Source organism: Chiloscyllium punctatum, chromosome 47 (assembly GCF_047496795.1).
Source record: "Chiloscyllium punctatum isolate Juve2018m chromosome 47, sChiPun1.3, whole genome shotgun sequence".
Classification (NCBI taxonomy): Eukaryota; Metazoa; Chordata; class Chondrichthyes; order Orectolobiformes; family Hemiscylliidae; genus Chiloscyllium; species Chiloscyllium punctatum.
Genome location: NC_092785.1, coordinates 2271367 through 2289890, shown reverse-complemented (window position 1 = coordinate 2289890; position 18524 = coordinate 2271367). Strand labels below are relative to the sequence as shown.

At 60.7% G+C, this 18524-nt stretch overlaps 1 protein-coding gene across 1 annotated transcript in view; it reads right to left on the bottom strand.

Annotated features, from left to right (window-relative positions):
- Positions 1 to 17909, bottom strand: part of LOC140468493 (uncharacterized) — a 54215-nt gene extending 36306 nt beyond the window's left edge. The window contains exons 1-3 of the mRNA XM_072564573.1: positions 17827 to 17909; positions 10075 to 13476; positions 8145 to 9440 (exon numbers count right to left, since the gene is read on the bottom strand). Coding sequence (XP_072420674.1) covers positions 8145 to 9440; positions 10075 to 13476; positions 17827 to 17835 — 4707 coding nt within the window. The 5' untranslated portion in view covers positions 17836 to 17909. The remainder of the gene's footprint in view (positions 1 to 8144; positions 9441 to 10074; positions 13477 to 17826) is intronic.
- Positions 17910 to 18524: the final 615 nt, after the last annotated feature.

The window sequence follows — 18524 nt, the reverse complement described above, 5'->3', positions numbered from 1 at the left end:
ACGGGGATGGGGGAGGTATACTGTCCTCACTCCCCACTGAGTGGGGTTATGGGGATGGGGGAGGTATACTGTCCTCACTCCCCACTGAGTGGGGCTATGGGGATGGGGGAGGTATACTGTCCTCACTCCCCACTGAGTGGGGTTATGGGGATGGAGGGAGGTATACTGTCCTCACTCCCCACTGAGTGGGGTTACGGGGGATGAGGGAGGTATACTGTCCTCACTCCCCACTGAGTGGGGTTATGGGGATGGGGGAGGTATACTGTCCTCACTCCCCACTGAGTGGGGTTATGGGGATGAGGGAGGTATACTGTCCTCACTCCCCACTGAGTGGGGTTATGGGGATGAGGGAGGTATACTGTCCTCACTCCCCACTGAGTGGGGTTATGGGGATGGGGATGAGGGAGGTATACTGTCCTCACTCCCCACTGAGTGGGGTTATGGGGATGGGGGAGGTATACTGTCCTCACTCCCCACTGAGTGGGGTTATGGGGATGGGGGAGGTATACTGTCCTCACTCCCCACTGAGTGGGGTTATGGGGATGGGGGAGGTATACTGTCCTCACTCCCCACTGAGTGGGGTTATGGGGATGGGGGAGGTATACTGTCCTCACTCCCCACTGAGTGGGGTTATGGGGATGAGGGAGGTATACTGTCCTCACTCCCCACTGAGTGGGGTTATGGGGATGGGGGAGGTATACTGTCCTCACTCCCCACTGAGTGGGGTTACGGGGATGAGGGAGGTATACTGTCCTCACTCCCCACTGAGTGGTGTTATGGGGATGGGGGAGGTATACTGTCCTCACTCCCCACTGAGTGGGGTTACGGGGATGGGGGAGGTATACTGTCCTCACTCCCCACTGAGTGGGGTTATGGGGATGGGGGAGGTATACTGTCCTCACTCCCCACTGAGTGGGGTTAGGGGGATGAGGGAGGTATACTGTCCTCACTCCCCACTGAGTGGGGTTACGGGGATGGGGGAGGTATACTGTCCTCACTCCCCACTGAGTGGGGTTATGGGGATGGGGGAGGTATACTGTCCTCACTCCCCACTGAGTGGGGTTATGGGGATGGGGGAGGTATACTGTCCTCACTCCCCACTGAGTGGGGTTATGGGGATGGGGATGGGGGAGGTATGCTGTCCTCACTCCCCACTGAGTGGGGTTATGGGGATGGGGGAGGTATACTGTCCTCACTCGCCACTGAGTGGGGTTATGGGGATGGGGATGGGGGAGGTATACTGTCCTCACTCCCCACTGAGTGGGGTTATGGGGATGGGGGAGGTATACTGTCCTCACTCCCCACTGAGTGGGGTTACGGGGATGGGGGAGGTATACTGTCCTCACTCCCCACTGAGTGGGGTTATGGGGATGAGGGAGGTATACTGTCCTCACTCCCCACTGAGTGGGGTTATGGGGATGAGGGAGGTATACTGTCCTCACTCCCCACTGAGTGGGGTTACGGGGATGGGGGAGGTATACTGTCCTCACTCCCCACTGAGTGGGGTTACGGGGATGGGGGAGGTATACTGTCCTCACTCCCCACTGAGTGGGGTTATGGGGATGGGGGAGGTATACTGTCCTCACTCCCCACTGAGTGGGGTTACGGGGATGGGGGAGGTATACTGTCCTCACTCCCCACTGAGTGGGGTTATGGGGATGGGGATGGGGGAGGTATACTGTCTTCACTCCCCACTGAGTGGGGTTATGGGGATGGGGAGGTATACTGTCCTCACTCCCCACTGAGTGGGGTTACGGGGATGGGGGAGGTATACTGTCCTCACTCCCCACTGAGTGGGGTTATGGGGATGGTGATGGGGGAGGTATACTGTCCTCACTCCCCACTGAGTGGGGTTATGGGGATGGGGGAGGTATACTGTCCTCACTCCCCACTGAGTGGGGTTATGGGGATGAGGGAGGTATACTGTCCTCACTCCCCACTGAGTGGGGTTACGGGGATGGGGGAGGTATACTGTCCTCACTCCCCACTGAGTGGGGTTACGGGGATGGGGGAGGTATACTGTCCTCACTCCCCACTGAGTGGGGTTATGGGGATGGGGGAGGTATACTGTCCTCACTCCCCACTGAGTGGGGTTACGGGGATGGGGGAGGTATACTGTCCTCACTCCCCACTGAGTGGGGTTATGGGGATGGGGATGGGGGAGGTATACTGTCTTCACTCCCCACTGAGTGGGGTTATGGGGATGGGGAGGTATACTGTCCTCACTCCCCACTGAGTGGGGTTACGGGGATGGGGGAGGTATACTGTCCTCACTCCCCACTGAGTGGGGTTATGGGGATGGTGATGGGGGAGGTATACTGTCCTCACTCCCCACTGAGTGGGGTTATGGGGATGGGGGAGGTATACTGTCCTCACTCCCCACTGAGTGGGGTTATGGGGATGGGGGAGGTATACTGTCCTCACTCCCCACTGAGTGGGGCTATGGGGATGGGGGAGGTATACTGTCCTCACTCCCCACTGAGTGGGGTTATGGGGATGAGGGAGGTATACTGTCCTCACTCCCCACTGAGTGGAGTTACGGGGATGAGGGAGGTATACTGTCCTCACTCCCCACTGAGTGGGGTTATGGGGATGGGGGAGGTATACTGTCCTCACTCCCCACTGAGTGGGGTTATGGGGATGAGGGAGGTATACTGTCCTCACTCCCCACTGAGTGGGGTTATGGGGATGAGGGAGGTATACTGTCCTCACTCCCCACTGAGTGGGGTTATGGGGATGGGGATGAGGGAGGTATACTGTCCTCACTCCCCACTGAGTGGGGTTATGGGGATGGGGGAGGTATACTGTCCTCACTCCCCACTGAGTGGGGTTATGGGGATGGGGGAGGTATACTGTCCTCACTCCCCACTGAGTGGGGTTATGGGGATGGGGGAGGTATACTGTCCTCACTCCCCACTGAGTGGGGTTATGGGGATGGGGGAGGTATACTGTCCTCACTCCCCACTGAGTGGGGTTATGGGGATGAGGGAGGTATACTGTCCTCACTCCCCACTGAGTGGGGTTATGGGGATGGGGGAGGTATACTGTCCTCACTCCCCACTGAGTGGGGTTACGGGGATGAGGGAGGTATACTGTCCTCACTCCCCACTGAGTGGTGTTATGGGGATGGGGGAGGTATACTGTCCTCACTCCCCACTGAGTGGGGTTACGGGGATGGGGGAGGTATACTGTCCTCACTCCCCACTGAGTGGGGTTATGGGGATGGGGGAGGTATACTGTCCTCACTCCCCACTGAGTGGGGTTAGGGGGATGAGGGAGGTATACTGTCCTCAATCCCCACTGAGTGGGGTTACGGGGATGGGGGAGGTATACTGTCCTCACTCCCCACTGAGTGGGGTTATGGGGATGGGGGAGGTATACTGTCCTCACTCCCCACTGAGTGGGGTTATGGGGATGGGGGAGGTATACTGTCCTCACTCCCCACTGAGTGGGGTTATGGGGATGGGGATGGGGGAGGTATGCTGTCCTCACTCCCCACTGAGTGGGGTTATGGGGATGGGGGAGGTATACTGTCCTCACTCGCCACTGAGTGGGGTTATGGGGATGGGGATGGGGGAGGTATACTGTCCTCACTCCCCACTGAGTGGGGTTATGGGGATGGGGGAGGTATACTGTCCTCACTCCCCACTGAGTGGGGTTACGGGGATGGGGGAGGTATACTGTCCTCACTCCCCACTGAGTGGGGTTATGGGGATGGGGGAGGTATACTGTCCTCACTCCCCACTGAGTGGGGTTACGGGGATGGGGGAGGTATACTGTCCTCACTCCCCACTGAGTGGGGTTACGGGGATGGGGGAGGTATACTGTCCTCACTCCCCACTGAGTGGGGTTGTGGGGATGGGGGAGGTATACTGTCCTCACTCCCCACTGAGTGGGGTTATGGGGATGAGGGAGGTATACTGTCCTCACTCCCCACTGAGTGGGGTTATGGGGATGAGGGAGGTATACTGTCCTCACTCCCCACTGAGTGGGGTTACGGGGATGGGGGAGGTATACTGTCCTCACTCCCCACTGAGTGGGGTTACGGGGATGGGGGAGGTATACTGTCCTCACTCCCCACTGAGTGGGGTTATGGGGATGGGGGAGGTATACTGTCCTCACTCCCCACTGAGTGGGGTTACGGGGATGGGGGAGGTATACTGTCCTCACTCCCCACTGAGTGGGGTTATGGGGATGGGGATGGGGGAGGTATACTGTCTTCACTCCCCACTGAGTGGGGTTATGGGGATGGGGAGGTATACTGTCCTCACTCCCCACTGAGTGGGGTTACGGGGATGGGGGAGGTATACTGTCCTCACTCCCCACTGAGTGGGGTTATGGGAATGGTGATGGGGGAGGTATACTGTCCTCACTCCCCACTGAGTGGGGTTATGGGGATGGGGGAGGTATACTGTCCTCACTCCCCACTGAGTGGGGTTACGGGGATGGGGGAGGTATACTGTCCTCACTCCCCACTGAGTGGGGTTATGGGGATGGGGATGGGGGAGGTATACTGTCCTCACTCCCCACTGAGTGGGGTTATGGGGATGGGGGAGGTATACTGTCCTCACTCCCCACTGAGTGGGGTTACGGGGATGGGGGAGGTATACTGTCCTCACTCCCCACTGAGTGGGGTTACGGGGATGGGGGTGGTATACTGTCCTCACTCCCCACTGAGTGGGGTTACGGGGATGGGGGAGGTATACTGTCCTCACTCCCCACTGAGTGGGGTTATGGGGATGGGGGAGGTATACTGTCCTCACTCCCCACTGAGTGGGGTTACGGGGATGAGGGAGGTATACTGTCCTCACTCCCCACTGAGTGGGGTTATGGGGATGAGGGAGGTATACTGTCCTCACTCCCCACTGAGTGGGGTTATGGGGATGAGGGAGGTATACTGTCCTCACTCCCCACTGAGTGGGGTTACGGGGATGGGGGAGGTATACTGTCCTCACTCCCCACTGAGTGGGGTTACGGGGATGGGGGAGGTATACTGTCCTCACTCCCCACTGAGTGGGGTTATGGGGATGGGGGAGGTATACTGTCCTCACTCCCCACTGAGTGGGGTTACGGGGATGGGGGAGGTATACTGTCCTCACTCCCCACTGAGTGGGGTTATGGGGATGGGGGAGGTATACTGTCCTCACTCCCCACTGAGTGGGGTTATGGGGATGAGGGAGGTATACTGTCCTCACTCCCCACTGAGTGGGGTTACGGGGATGGGGGAGGTATACTGTCCTCACTCCCCACTGAGTGGGGTTACGGGGATGGGAGAGGTATACTGTCCTCACTCCCCACTGAGTGGGGTTATGGGGATGGGGGAGGTATACTGTCCTCACTCCCCACTGAGTGGGGTTACGGGGATGAGGGAGGTATACTGTCCTCACTCCCCACTGAGTGGGGTTACGGGGATGGGGGAGGTATACTGTCCTCACTCCCCACTGAGTGGGGTTACGGGGATGGGGATGGGGATGGTATACTGTCCTCACTCCCCACTGAGTGGGGTTATGGGGATGGGGGAGGTATACTGTCCTCACTCCCCACTGAGTGGGGTTATGGGGATGGGGGAGGTATACTGTCCTCACTCCCCACTGAGTGGGGTTACGGGGATGGGGGAGGTATACTGTCCTCACTCCCCACTGAGTGGGGTTATGGGGATGGGGGAGGTATACTGTCCTCACTCCCCACTGAGTGGGGTTACGGGGATGGGAGAGGTATACTGTCCTCACTCCCCACTGAGTGGGGTTACGGGGATGGGGGAGGTATACTGTCCTCACTCCCCACTGAGTGGGGTTACGGGGATGGGGGAGGTATACTGTCCTCACTCCCCACTGAGTGGGGTTACGGGGATGGGGGAGGTATACTGTCCTCACTCCCCACTGAGTGGGGTTACGGGGATGGGGGAGGTATACTGTCCTCACTCCCCACTGAGTGGGGTTACGGGGATGGGGGAGGTATACTGTCCTCACTCCCCACTGAGTGGGGTTACGGGGATGGGGGAGGTATACTGTCCTCACTCCCCACTGAGTGGGGTTATGGGGATGAGGGAGGTATACTGTCCTCACTCCCCACTGAGTGGGGTTACGGGGATGGGGGAGGTATACTGTCCTCACTCCCCACTGTCCCACATTCCTTGAGGATGTGAGTGGTTAACTACGATGATCCGATATCACTCCCTATCCCTGGGCCTGTCCGATGGGATGTGGTGCTCGCCTCTCCCCCTGCCTCGCTGAGCAGGGAGTCAATTGTAAAGTCTCGGGTGCCCGGGATATCCAGGTCCATCCTCCCTGCACCCCCTCCCACAGCGTCCCCCACCTCTCACTGCTCTCACGGCCAGGGCACAGTGCGATCCCAGCTTGCTCTGGTCTGGCCTGTCTCTGAGTCTGACTACATCACCTTCCCGTCTCGTGTCTGTGTCTCTCTCTCTCTGAATCTGTCTCTGTGTTTATGTATCTGTGTGTGTGTGTGTGTCTCTCAATGTCTGTCTCTCTGTCTCTGTCTCTCTCTCTCTCTGTCTGTGTCTGTCTCTCTCTGTCTCACTGTATCCCTCTCAGTGTCTGTCTCTGTCTGTGTCTCTCTCTCTGACTGTCTGTGTCTGTCTCTCTCTGTCTGTGTCTGTCTCTCTCTGTCTCACTGTATCCCTTTCAGTGTCTGTCTCTGTCTGTGTCCCTCTCAGTGTCTGTGTCTCTCTGTCTCTGTGTGTCCCTCTCCATGTCTGTCTCTCTGTCTGTGTCCCTCTCTGTGTCTGTCTCTTTCTCTGTGTCCCTCTCTCTGTCTGTCTCTCTGTCTGTGTCCCTCTCTGTCTCTGTGTCCCTCTCTGTCTCTGTGTCTCTCTGTCTCTGTGTGTCCCTCTCCGTGTCTCTCTCTCTGTCTGTGTCTCTCTGTCTCTGTGTGTCCCTCTCTCTGTCTGTGTCCCTCTCTGTCTCTGTGTGTCCCTCTCCGTGTCTCTCTCTCTCTCTCTGTCTGTGTCTCTCTCTCTGTCTGTGTCCCTCTCTCTGTCTGTGTCTCTCTCTCTGTCTGTGTCCCTCTCTGTCTCTCTCTCTCTCTCTGTCTGTGTCTCTCTCTCTGTCTGTGTCCCTCTCTCTGTCTGTGTCCCTCTCTGTCTCTGTGTGTCCCTCTCCGTGTCTCTCTCTCTCTGTCTGTGTCTCTCTCTCTGTCTGTGTCCCTCTCTCTGTCTGTGTCTCTCTCTCTGTCTGTGTCCCTCTCTGTCTCTGTGTGTCCCTCTCCGTGTCTCTCTCTCTCTCTCTGTCGGTGTCCCTCTCTCTGTCTGTGTCTCTCTCTCTGTCTGTGTCCCTCTCTCTGTCTGTGTCCCTCTCTGTCTCTGTGTGTCCCTCTCCGTGTCTCTCTCTCTCTCTCTGTCGGTGTCCCTCTCTCTGTCTGTGTCTCTGTCTCTGTCTGTGTCTCTCTCTCTGTCTGTGTCCCTCTCTGTCTCTGTGTGTCCCTCTCCGTGTCTCTCTCTCTGTCTGTGTCTCTCTGTCTCTGTGTGTCCCTCTCCGTGTCTCTCTCTCTCTCTCTGTCTGTGTCTCTCTCTCTGTCTGTGTCCCTCTCTCTGTCTGTGTCTCTGTCTCTGTCTGTGTCTCTCTCTCTGTCTGTGTCCCTCTCTGTCTCTGTGTGTCCCTCTCCGTGTCTCTCTCTCTGTCTGTGTCTCTCTGTCTCTGTGTGTCCCTCTCCGTGTCTCTCTCTCTCTCTCTGTCTCTCTCTCTCTCTCTGTCTGTGTCCCTCTCTCTGTCTGTGTCCCTCTCTCTGTCTGTGTCCCTCTCTGTCTCTGTGTGTCCCTCTCCGTGTCTCTCTCTCTCTCTCTGTCGGTGTCCCTCTCTCTGTCTGTGTCTCTCTCTCTGTCTGTGTCCCTCTCTGTGTCTGTGTCCCTCTCTGTCTCTGTGTGTCCCTCTCCGTGTCTCTCTCTCTCTCTCTCTGTCTGTGTCCCTCTCTCTGTCTGTGTCTCTCTCTCTGTCTGTGTCCCTCTCTCTCTCTCTGTCTGTATGTCAGGGAGCGAGCGAGGGAGGGAGGGAGGGAGGGAGGACTGGACAGAGAACTTGCCAGAACCTGTCACACAGCCTCCCCACCCACCCCTCCCTCCCAGGCAGATCCACTCCCTGTTCGTCATTCCCGCTCTCGGGACACTCCCTGTTCCAAATCTCCCAGACAACACCTGGGAAAGGGACAGGGCTCAAGGCTGTCGGTCTTAAAGGGACAGGACTCAGGGCTGTCGGTCTAAAAGGGACAGGACTCAGGGCTGTAGGTCTAAAAGGGACAGGACTCAGGGCTGAATGTCTTAAAGGGACAGGACTCAGGGCTGTAGGTCTAAAAGGGACAGGACTCAGGGCTGTCGGTCTAAAAGGGACAGGGCTCAGGGCTGTAGGTCTAAAAGGGACAGGGCTCAGGGCTGTCGGTCTTAAAGGGACAGGACTCAGGGCTGTAGGTCTTAAAGGGACAGGACTCAGGGCTGTAGGTCTTAAAGGGACAGGACTCAGGGCTGTAGGTCTAAAAGGGACAGGGCTCAGGGCTGTCGGTCTTAAAGGGACAGGACTCAGGGCTGTCGGTCTAAAAGGGACAGGACTCAGGGCTGTCGGTCTAAAAGGGACAGGACTCAGGGCTGTCGGTCTAAAAGGGACAGGACTCAGGGCTGTCAGTCTTAAAGGGACAGGACTCAGGGCTGTAGGTCTTAAAGGGACAGGACTCAGGGCTGTAGGTCTTAAAGGGACAGGACTCAGGGCTGTCGGTCTAAAAGGGACAGGACTCAGGGCTGTCGGTCTAAAAGGGACAGGGCTCAAGGCTGTCGGTCTAAAAGGGACAGGGCTCAAGGCTGTCGGTCTTAAAGGGACAGGACTCAGGGCTGTAGGTCTAAAAGGGACAGGACTCAGGGCTGTCGGTCTTAAAGGGACAGGACTCAGGGCTGTCAGTCTTAAAGGGACAGGACTCAGGGCTGTCAGTCTAAAAGGGACAGGGCTCAAGGCTGTCGGTCTTAAAGGGACAGGACTCAGGGCTGTCAGTCTTAAAGGGACAGGATTCAGGGCTGTAGGTCTTAAAGGGACAGGACTCAGGGCTGTCAGTCTTAAAGGGACAGGACTCAGGGCTGTCAGTCTAAAAGGGACAGGGCTCAAGGCTGTCGGTCTTAAAGGGACAGGACTCAGGGCTGTCAGTCTTAAAGGGACAGGACTCAGGGCTGTCGGTCTAAAAGGGACAGGACTCAGGGCTGTCAGTCTTAAAGGGACAGGACTCAGGGCTGTAGGTCTTAAAGGGACAGGACTCAGGGCTGTCGGTCTTAAAGGGACAGGACTCAGGGCTGTCGGTCTAAAAGGGACAGGACTCAGGGCTGTCAGTCTTAAAGGGACAGGACTCAGGGCTGTCGGTCTAAAAGGGACAGGACTCAGGGCTGTCGGTCTAAAAGGGACAGGACTCAGGGCTGTCGGTCTTAAAGGGACAGGCTCAAGGTAGTCAGTCTTAAAGGGACAGGTCTCAGGGCTGTTAGTCTTAAAGGGTCAGGACTCATGATCTGTCAGTCTTAAAGGGAAAGGATTTAAGGTCTGTCACTCTTACAGGGTCAAGACTCAGGGTCTGCCAGTCTTAAAGGGACAGGAATCAGGGCTGTCACTATTAAAGGGACATGACACTAGATCTGTCAGTCTTAAAGGGTCATGTCTCAGAGACTCCGGTCTTTAAAAGAGCAGCACCCAGAGAGGCCAGTCTTAAAGGGACAGGATCCATGTCCACTGGCTGTTAAGGGACAGGACTCCGAGGCATCTATCTTAAAGGGAAAGGATTTACAGAACCTCATCTTAAATTGTCAAGATCTGAGTCCATTGTCCTTCAAGAAACGGACTCAGGAACCCCTGCCTTAAAGGGACATCACCCAGAGAGGCCAGTCTTAAAGGGACAGGAGCCAATAGCCCCACTCAGATGTATCAGCCCCAGTTTCAGAGACTGTCTTAAAGGGACAGGGTAGACTCAATGGGCAATGAGGGCACAGTTAAAGGGGCAGTGCATTCCCACGAAAGCAGTTAAAGTGACAACCCGTTTCAAATGTCTATTCCCCCCACCCCTCACCCCCGACCCCCCCACACCGTGCCCTGTTACCTGGGTGTGCTCCCTCACTCCAGGACCATCCAACTCTGAATCCATTGTCAACCCTGCAGCCTGGATCCTCCCCAATTCCTTATCGCTGACACACTCCGCCTCCATCTCTCCCCGAGTCTCCGTCTCTCCCCGACTCTCTGCCTCCATCTCTCCCCGAGTCTCCGTCTCTCCCCGAGTCTCCGTCTCTCCCCGACTCTCCGTCTCTCCCCGATTCTCCGTCTCTCCCCGACTCTCCGTCTCTCCCCGACTCTCCGTCTCTCCCCGATTCTCCGCCTCTCCCCGACTCTCCGTCTCTCCCCGACTCTCCGTCTCTCCCCGATTCTCCGTCTCTCCCCGACTCTCCGTCTCTCCCCGATTCTCCGCCTCTCCCCGACTCTCCGTCTCTCCCCGACTCTCCGCCTCCATCTCTCCCCGAGTCTCCGTCTCTCCCCGATTCTCCATCTCTCCCCGAGTCTCCATCTCTCCCCGAGTCTCCGTCTCTCCCCGATTCTCCATCTCTCCCCGATTCTCCGTCTCTCCCCGATTCTCCGCCTCTCCCCGAGTCTCCATCTCTCCCCGAGTCTCCATCTCTCCCCGATTCTCCGTCTCTCCCCAAGTCTCCGCCTCCATCTCTCCCCGATTCTCCATCTCCACGTCTCTGGGAGTCTCCGGCTCCATCTCTCCCCGAGTCTCCGTCTCTCCCCGACTCTCCGTCTCTCCCCGACTCTCCACCTCCATCTCTCCCCGATTCTCCGTCTCTCCCCAAGTCTCCGCCTCCATCTCTCCCCGATTCTCCGTCTCTCCCCGACTCTCCGTCTCTCCCAAAGTCTCCGCCTCCATCTCCGCCTCTCTGGGAGTCTCCGGCTCCTTCTCTCCCCGACTCTCCGTCTCTCCCCGAGTCTCCGGCTCTGTCTCTCCCCGAGTCTCCGACTGCGTCTCTCCCCGACTCTCCGTCTCTCCCCGGGTCTCTCCCGGAGTCTCTCTCCCACCTTCCTGGATACTCTGTGCCTGCCCCCCTGGCCTGGATCCTGGTACAGACGGTGAGAGATGAGCCTGTTGTGAGGAACTCTCTTCCTGTCCAACCCGGGCCTGAACCTGGGCCTGGGCCTGGGCCTGGGCCTGAACCTGGGCCTGAACCTGGGCCTGAACCTGGGCCTGGGCCTGGGCCTGGGCCTGGGCCTGAACCTGGGCCTGGGCCTGAACCTGGGCCCGTTCCAGGGATCTGGGGGTTGACCACTCAAAGGACTCAGAGAGGCCCCAGTCTGAGGAACGGGAAACATCAGAGTCACAGCCAATCGACACCTCGTGCTCAGACAGCACATACCCCGGGGCGGCTAGACGCTCCTCCCCCTCGGCTAGACGCTCCTCCGCCTCGGCTAGACCCTCAGCCAGACGCTCCTCCTCGGCCAGACCCTGTGCCTCAGCCAGACGCTGTGACTCGGCCAGACGCTGTGACCCGGCCAGACGCTCCTCCTCGGCCAGACGCCGTGCCTCAGCCAGACGCTGTGCCTCGGCCAGACGCTCATCCTCAGCCAGACGCTGTGACTCGGCCAGACACTGTGCCTCAGCCAGACGCTCCTCCTCAGCCAGACGCTGTGACTCGGCCAGACGCTGTGCCTCAGCCAGACGCTGTGCCTCAGCCAGACGCTCCTCCTCAGCCAGACGCTGTGCCTCGGCCAGACGCTCCTCCTCGGCCAGACGCTGTGCCTCGGCCAGACGCTGTGCCTCGGCCAGACGCTGTGCCTCGGCCAGACGCTCCTCCTCGGCCAGACGCTGTGCCTCGGCCAGACGCTGTGCCTCAGCCAGACGCTCTGACTCAGCCAGACGCTCCTCCTCCTCGGCCAGACGCTGTGCCTCGGCCAGACCCTGTGCCTCGGCCAGACGCTCCTCCTCGGCCAGACGCTGTGCCTCGGCCAGACGCCTCTCCTCCTCGGCCAGACGTTGTGCCTCGGCCAGACGTTGTGCCTCGGCCAGACGCTGTGACTCAGCCAGACGCTCCTCCTCGGCCAGACGCCGTGACTCGGCCAGACGCTCCTCCTCAGCCAGACGCTGAGCCTCGGCCAGACGCTCCTCCTCGGCCAGACACTGTGCCTTGGCCAGACGCTCCTCCTCGGCCAGACGCTGTGCCTCGGCCAGACGCTCCTCCTCAGCCAGACCCTGTGCCTCGGCCAGACGCTGTGCCTCGGCCAGACGCTGTGCCTCGGCCAGACGCTCCTCCTCAGCCAGACGCTGTGCCTCGGCCAGACGCTGTGCCTCGGCCAGACGCTCCTCCTCGGCCAGATGCTGTGCCTCAGCCAGACGCTCCTCCTCGGCCAGACGCTCCTCCTCGGCCAGATGCTGTGCCTCAGCCAGACGCTCCTCCTCGGCCAGACGCTCCTCCTCGGCCAGACGCTGTGCCTTGGCCAGACGCTCCTCCTCAGCCAGACGCTCCTCCTCAGCCAGACCCTGTGCCTCGGCCAGACGCTGTGCCTCGGCCAGACGCTCCTCCTCAGCCAGACGCTGTGCCTCGGCCAGACGCTGTGCCTCGGCCAGACGCTCCTCCTCGGCCAGACGCTCCTCCTTGGCCAGACGCTCCTCCTTGGCCAGACGCTCCTCCTCGGCCAGACGCTGTGCCTCGGCCAGACGCTGTGCCTCGGCCAGACGCTCCTCCTCGGCCAGACGCTGTGCCTGGGCCAGACGCTCCTCCTCAGCCAGACGCCGTGCCTCGGCCAGACGCTCCTCCTCGGCCAGACGCTCCTCCTCGGCCAGACGCCGTGCCTCGGCCAGACGCTCCTCCTCGGCCAGACGCTCCTCCTTGGCCAGACGCCGTGCCTCGGCCAGACGCTCCTCCTCGGTCAGACGCTGTGCCTTGGCCAGACGCTCCTCCTCAGCCAGACGCTGTGCCTCGGCCAGACGCTCCTCCTCGGCCAGACGCTCCTCCTCAGCCAGACGCTGTGCCTCGGCCAGACGCTGTGCCTCGGCCAGACGCTCCTCCTCGGCCAGACGCCGTGACTCAGCCAGACGCTCCTCCTCAGCCAGACGCCGTGACTCAGCCAGACGCCCCTCCTCCTCGGCCAGACGCCCAGACTCTGGTAGGCAGTACCCCGTCTGTGTGTCCTCAGTGGTAGTGTAGGAGTGAGCCCGCTCCATCAGGGCCCACAGCCTGGGGCTCAATTCGCTGCTGACAGGGGGTGAGGTCTGGAAGGGGCCTGGGGGTGACGAGGGAGGCACTGGGGGTATCAGACAGGAGCTCTCCTCCTCAACACTGGGATCGCACTCTGCACTCCGGAGGGGGAGGGGCAGGGAGAGGGGGCTCTTGTCTCCGCCTCCTGACACCCTCTCCCTGACCTCTGACTCCCCTGCCCCAGGGAACCCTGGGGGTCGGAGGTCAGAGGGTGGCTCCCTCCAGGTCAACGTTGTTTGGATCCCAAGGTCCCCGGGGTCCTAGTGGGAGGGAGACAAGAGGGTCACTACCCTCACCCTCACCTCCCTCACCCTCACTACCCTCACCCTCACTACCCTCACCCTCACTACCCTCACCCTCACCACCCTCACCCTCACCCTCACCTCCCTCACCCTCACTACCCTCACCCTCACTACCCTCACCCTCACTACCCTCACTACCCTCACCCTCACTACCCTCACCCTCACTACCCTCACCCTCACCTCCCTCACCCTCACTACCCTCACCCTCACTACCCTCACCCTCACTACCCTCACTACCCTCACCCTCACTACCCTCACCCTCACCTCCCTCACTACCCTCACCTCCCTCACCCTCACTACCCTCACCCTCACTACGCTCACCTCCCTCACCACCCTCACCCTCACCTCCCTCACCACCCTCACCCTCACCTCCCTCACCCTCACCTCCCTCACTACCCTCACCCTCACTACCCTCACCTCCCTCACCACCCTCACCCTCACCTCCCTCACTACCCTCACCCTCACTCCCCTCACCCTCACCACCCTCACCCTCACCACCCTCACCACCCTCACCCTCACCACCCTCACCACCCTCACCCTCACCACCCTCACCCTCACTACCCTCACCACCCTCACCCTCACTACCCTCTCCCTCACTACCCTCACCCTCACTACCCTCACCACCCTCACCCTCACTACCCTCACCCTCACTACCCTCACCACCCTCACCCTCACCTCCCTCACCCTCACTACCCTCACCCTCACTACCCACACCCACACCACCCTCACCCACACCACCCTCACCCTCACCTCCCTCACCTCCCTCACCCTCACTACCCTAACCCTCACTACCCTCACCCTCACCACCCTCACTACCCTCACCCTCACTACCCTCACCCTCACTACCCTCACCACCCTCACCCTCACCACCCTCACCCTCACTACCCTCACCCTCACCACCCTCACCCTCACTACCCTCACTACCCTCACCCTCACTACCCTCACCCTCACCACCCTCACCCTCACCACCCTCACCACCCTCACCCTCACTACCCTCACCCTCACTACCCTCACCACCCTCACCCTCACTACCCTCACCACCCTCACCCTCACCACCCTCACCCTCACTACCCTCACCCTCACCTCCCTCACCCTCACCACCCTCACCCTCACCACCCTCACCCTCACTACCCTCACCCTCACCACCCTCACCCTCACCACCCTCACCCTCACTACCCTCACCCTCACTACCCTCACCCTCACCACCCTCACCCTCACCACCCTCACCCTCACCACCCTCACCACCCTCACCCTCACCCTCACTACCCTCACCCTCACTACCCTCACCACCCTCACCCTCACTACCCTCACCACCCTCACCCTCACTACCCTCACCCTCACCACCCTCACCCTCACTACCCTCACCCTCACCTGCCTCACCCTCACCTCCCTCACCCTCACCACCCTCACCCTCACTACCCTAACCCTCACTACCCTCACCCTCACTACCCTCACCCTCACTACCCTCACCCTCACTACCCTCACTACCCTCACCCTCACTACCCTCACCCTCACTACCCTCACCCTCACCACCCTCACCCTCACTACCCTCACCCTCACCTGCCTCACCCTCACCTCCCTCACCCTCACCACCCTCACCCTCACTACCCTAACCCTCACTACCCTCACCCTCACTACCCTCACCCTCACTACCCTCACCCTCACTACCCTCACTACCCTCACCCTCACTACCCTCACCCTCACCACCCTCACCCTCACTACCCTTACCCTCACCACCCTCACCCTCACTACCCTTACCCTCACCTCCCTCACCCTCACTACCCTCACTACCCTCACCCTCACTACCCTCACTACCCTCACCACCCTCACCCTCACTACCCTCACTACCCTCACCACCCTCACTACCCTCACCCTCACTACCCTCACCACCCTCACTACCCTCACCCTCACCACCCTCACCCTCACTACCCTCACCCTCACTACCCTCACCCTCACCACCCTCACCCTCACTACCCTCACTACCCTCACCACCCTCACTACCCTCACCCTCATTACCCTCACCACCCTCACTACCCTCACCCTCACCACCCTCACCCTCACTACCCACACCCTCACTACCCTCACCCTCACTACCCTCACCACCCTCACCCTCACTACCCTCACCACCCTCACCTCCCTCACCCTCACCCTCACCTCCCTCACTACTCTCACCTCCCTCACTACCCTCACCCTCACCTCCCTCACTACCCTCACCCTCACCTCCCTCACCCCCTCAACTCCCTCAGTACCCTCACCATATTCTCCCTCACCTCCTTCACTATCCTCACCCCCCTCACCCTCACCACTCCCACTACCCTCACCACCCTCACAATCACCCTCATTACCCTCACCCTCACCTCCATCACTACCCTGACCTCCCTCACCCTCACCTCCATCACTACCCTCACCTCCCTCACCCCCCTCACCCCCCTCACCCTCACCTCCCTCACTTTCTTCACCCCCTCACCCTCACTACCCTCAACCCCACTCTCGCTTCCCACACCCTCCTCAGTACCCTCACCCTCGTTCCCCTTCCCTCACTGTCCCTCCCTCCCCTTCCCTCACTCTCTCCCTCCCTCCCCTTCCCCCACTCACCCTCCCTCCCCTTCCCTCACTCACTCACTCTCCCTCCCGTTCCCTCACTCTCTCCCTCCCTCCTGTTCCCTCACTCTCTCCCTCCCTCTCGTTCCCTCACTCTCTCCCTCCCTCTCGTTCCCTCACTCTCTCCCTCCCTCCCGTTCCCTCACTCTCTCCCTCCTTCCCGTTCCCTCACTCTCTCCCTCCCTCCTCTTCCCTCACTCTCTCCCTCCCTCCCCTTCCCTCACTCTCTCCCTCCCTCCCCTTCCCTCACTCTCTCCCTCCCCTTCCCTCACTCTCTCCATCTCCCTCTCTTCCCTCCCCTCCTCTCCCTCCCTCCCTCCCCTCCCCTCCTCTCCCTCCCTCCCCCCCCTCCCTCCCCTCCTCTCTCCTTCCCCTCCCCTCCCTCTCTCCCTCCCTTCCCTCCCCTCCCCTCCCCTCTCTCCCTCCCCTCCCTCTCTCCCTCCTTCCCCTCCCCTCCCTCCTTCCCCTCCCCACCCCTCCCCTCCCTCTCTCTCTCGCTCCCCTCCCTCCTTCCCCTCCCCTCTGTCCCTCCCTCCCCTCCCTCCCTCCCCTCTCCCTCCCCTCCCCCTCTCCCTCCCTCCCCACCCCTCCCCTCCCTCCCTCCCCTCCCCCTCCCCTCCCCCTCTCCCTCCCTCCCCCTCTCCCTCCTTCCCCTCCCCACCCCTCCCCTCCCCTCCCTCCCCTCCCTCCTTCCCCTCCCCTCTCTCTCTCCCTCCCTCTCCCTCCCCTCCCCTCCCTCCCTCCCCTCCCCTCCCTCCCTCCCCTCCCCTCTCTCTCTCCCTCCCTCTCCCTCCCCTCCCCTCCCTCTCTCCCTCCCTCTCCCTCCCCTCCCCTCCCTCCCTCCCCTCCCCCTCTCTCTCTCCCTCCCCATTCCGATATCTCCTCCCTACGACCACCCTCTCCCCCACCATCCCTCCTTCCCCTCCCTCTCTCCCTCCCTCCCTTCCCTCCCCTCCCCTCTCTCTCTCCCTCCCCTCCCCTCTCTCCCTCCCCTCCCTCCTTCCCCTCCCCACCCCTCCCCTCCCTCCCCTCCCCTCCCCTCTCCCCTCCCTCCCCCTCCCCTCTCCCCTCCCTCCCCCTGCCCCTTCCCCTCCCCTCCTTCCCCTCCCCTCTCTCCCTCCCTCCCCTCCCTCCCTCCCCTCTCCCTCCCCTCCCCTCTCCCCTCCCTCCCCCTCCCCTCTCCCCTCCCTCCCCCTGCCCCTTCCCCTCCCCTCCCTCCCTCCCCTCCCCTCCCCACCCTCCCCTCTCCCTCCCCTCCCCTCTCTCCCTCCCTCCCCTCCCTCCCTCCCCTCTCCCTCCCCTCCCCTCTCCCCTCCCTCCCCCTCCCCTCTCCCCTCCCTCCCCCTGCCCCTTCCCCTCCCCTCCCTCCCTCCCCTCCCCTCCCCTCCCCACCCTCCCCTCTCCCTCCCCTCCCCTCTCTCCCTCCCTCCCCTCCCTCCCTCCCCTCTCCCTCCCCTCCCCTCTCCCCTCCCTCCCCCTCCCCTCTCCCCTCCCTCCCCCTGCCCCTTCCCCTCCCCTCCCTCCCTCCCCTCCCCTCCCCTCCCCTCCCCACCCCTCCCCTCCCCTCCCCTCCCCACCCCTCCCCTCTCCCTCCCCTCCTCTCCCTCCCCCTCCCCATTCCGATATCTCCTCCCTACGACCACCCTCTCTCCCACCATCCCTCCTTGACGACCAGCCCCTCCTCCCTCCAGCGTTCTGGGCACTCACCGGGGACATTGACTCCAACACGATCTGTTCCCCATCAATGGTGGACAGTCTGTGTGTGTGAGAGAGAGGGAGGGAGACAGAGTGTGAGACTGACAGAGCATATACAGTGATCCAACCCCCCACCCCCCCCTCAGCATTCCCCACCTCAGAACACTCCCTCCCTCTGCTTCACTCTCCCTCCCTCCCCTTCACCTATCACTTCCTGACATTACAATCACTCAGACACTGTATCTAACCCCGTACTGTCCCTGTCCCTGGGAGTGTGTGATGGGGGACAGTGTAGAGGGAGCTTTACTCTGTATCTAACCCCGTACTGTCCCTGTCCCTGGGAGTGTGTGATGGGGAGACAGTGTAGAGGGAGCTTAACTCTGTATCTAACCCCATACTGTCCCTGTCCCTGGGAGTGTGTGATGGGGGACAATGTAGAGGGAGCTTTACTCTGTATCTAACCCCGTGCTGTTCCTGTCCCTGGGAGTGTGTGATGGGGGACAGTGTAGAGGGAGCTTTACTGTGTATCTAACCCCGTGCTGTCCCTGTCCGGGGAGTGTGTGATGGGGGACAGTGTAGAGGGAGCTTTACTCTGTATCTAACCCCGTACTGTCCCTGTCCCTGGGAGTGTGTGATGGGGGACAGTGTAGAGGGAGCTTTACTCTGTATCTAACCCCGTGCTGTCCCTGTCCTGGGAGTGTGTGATGGGG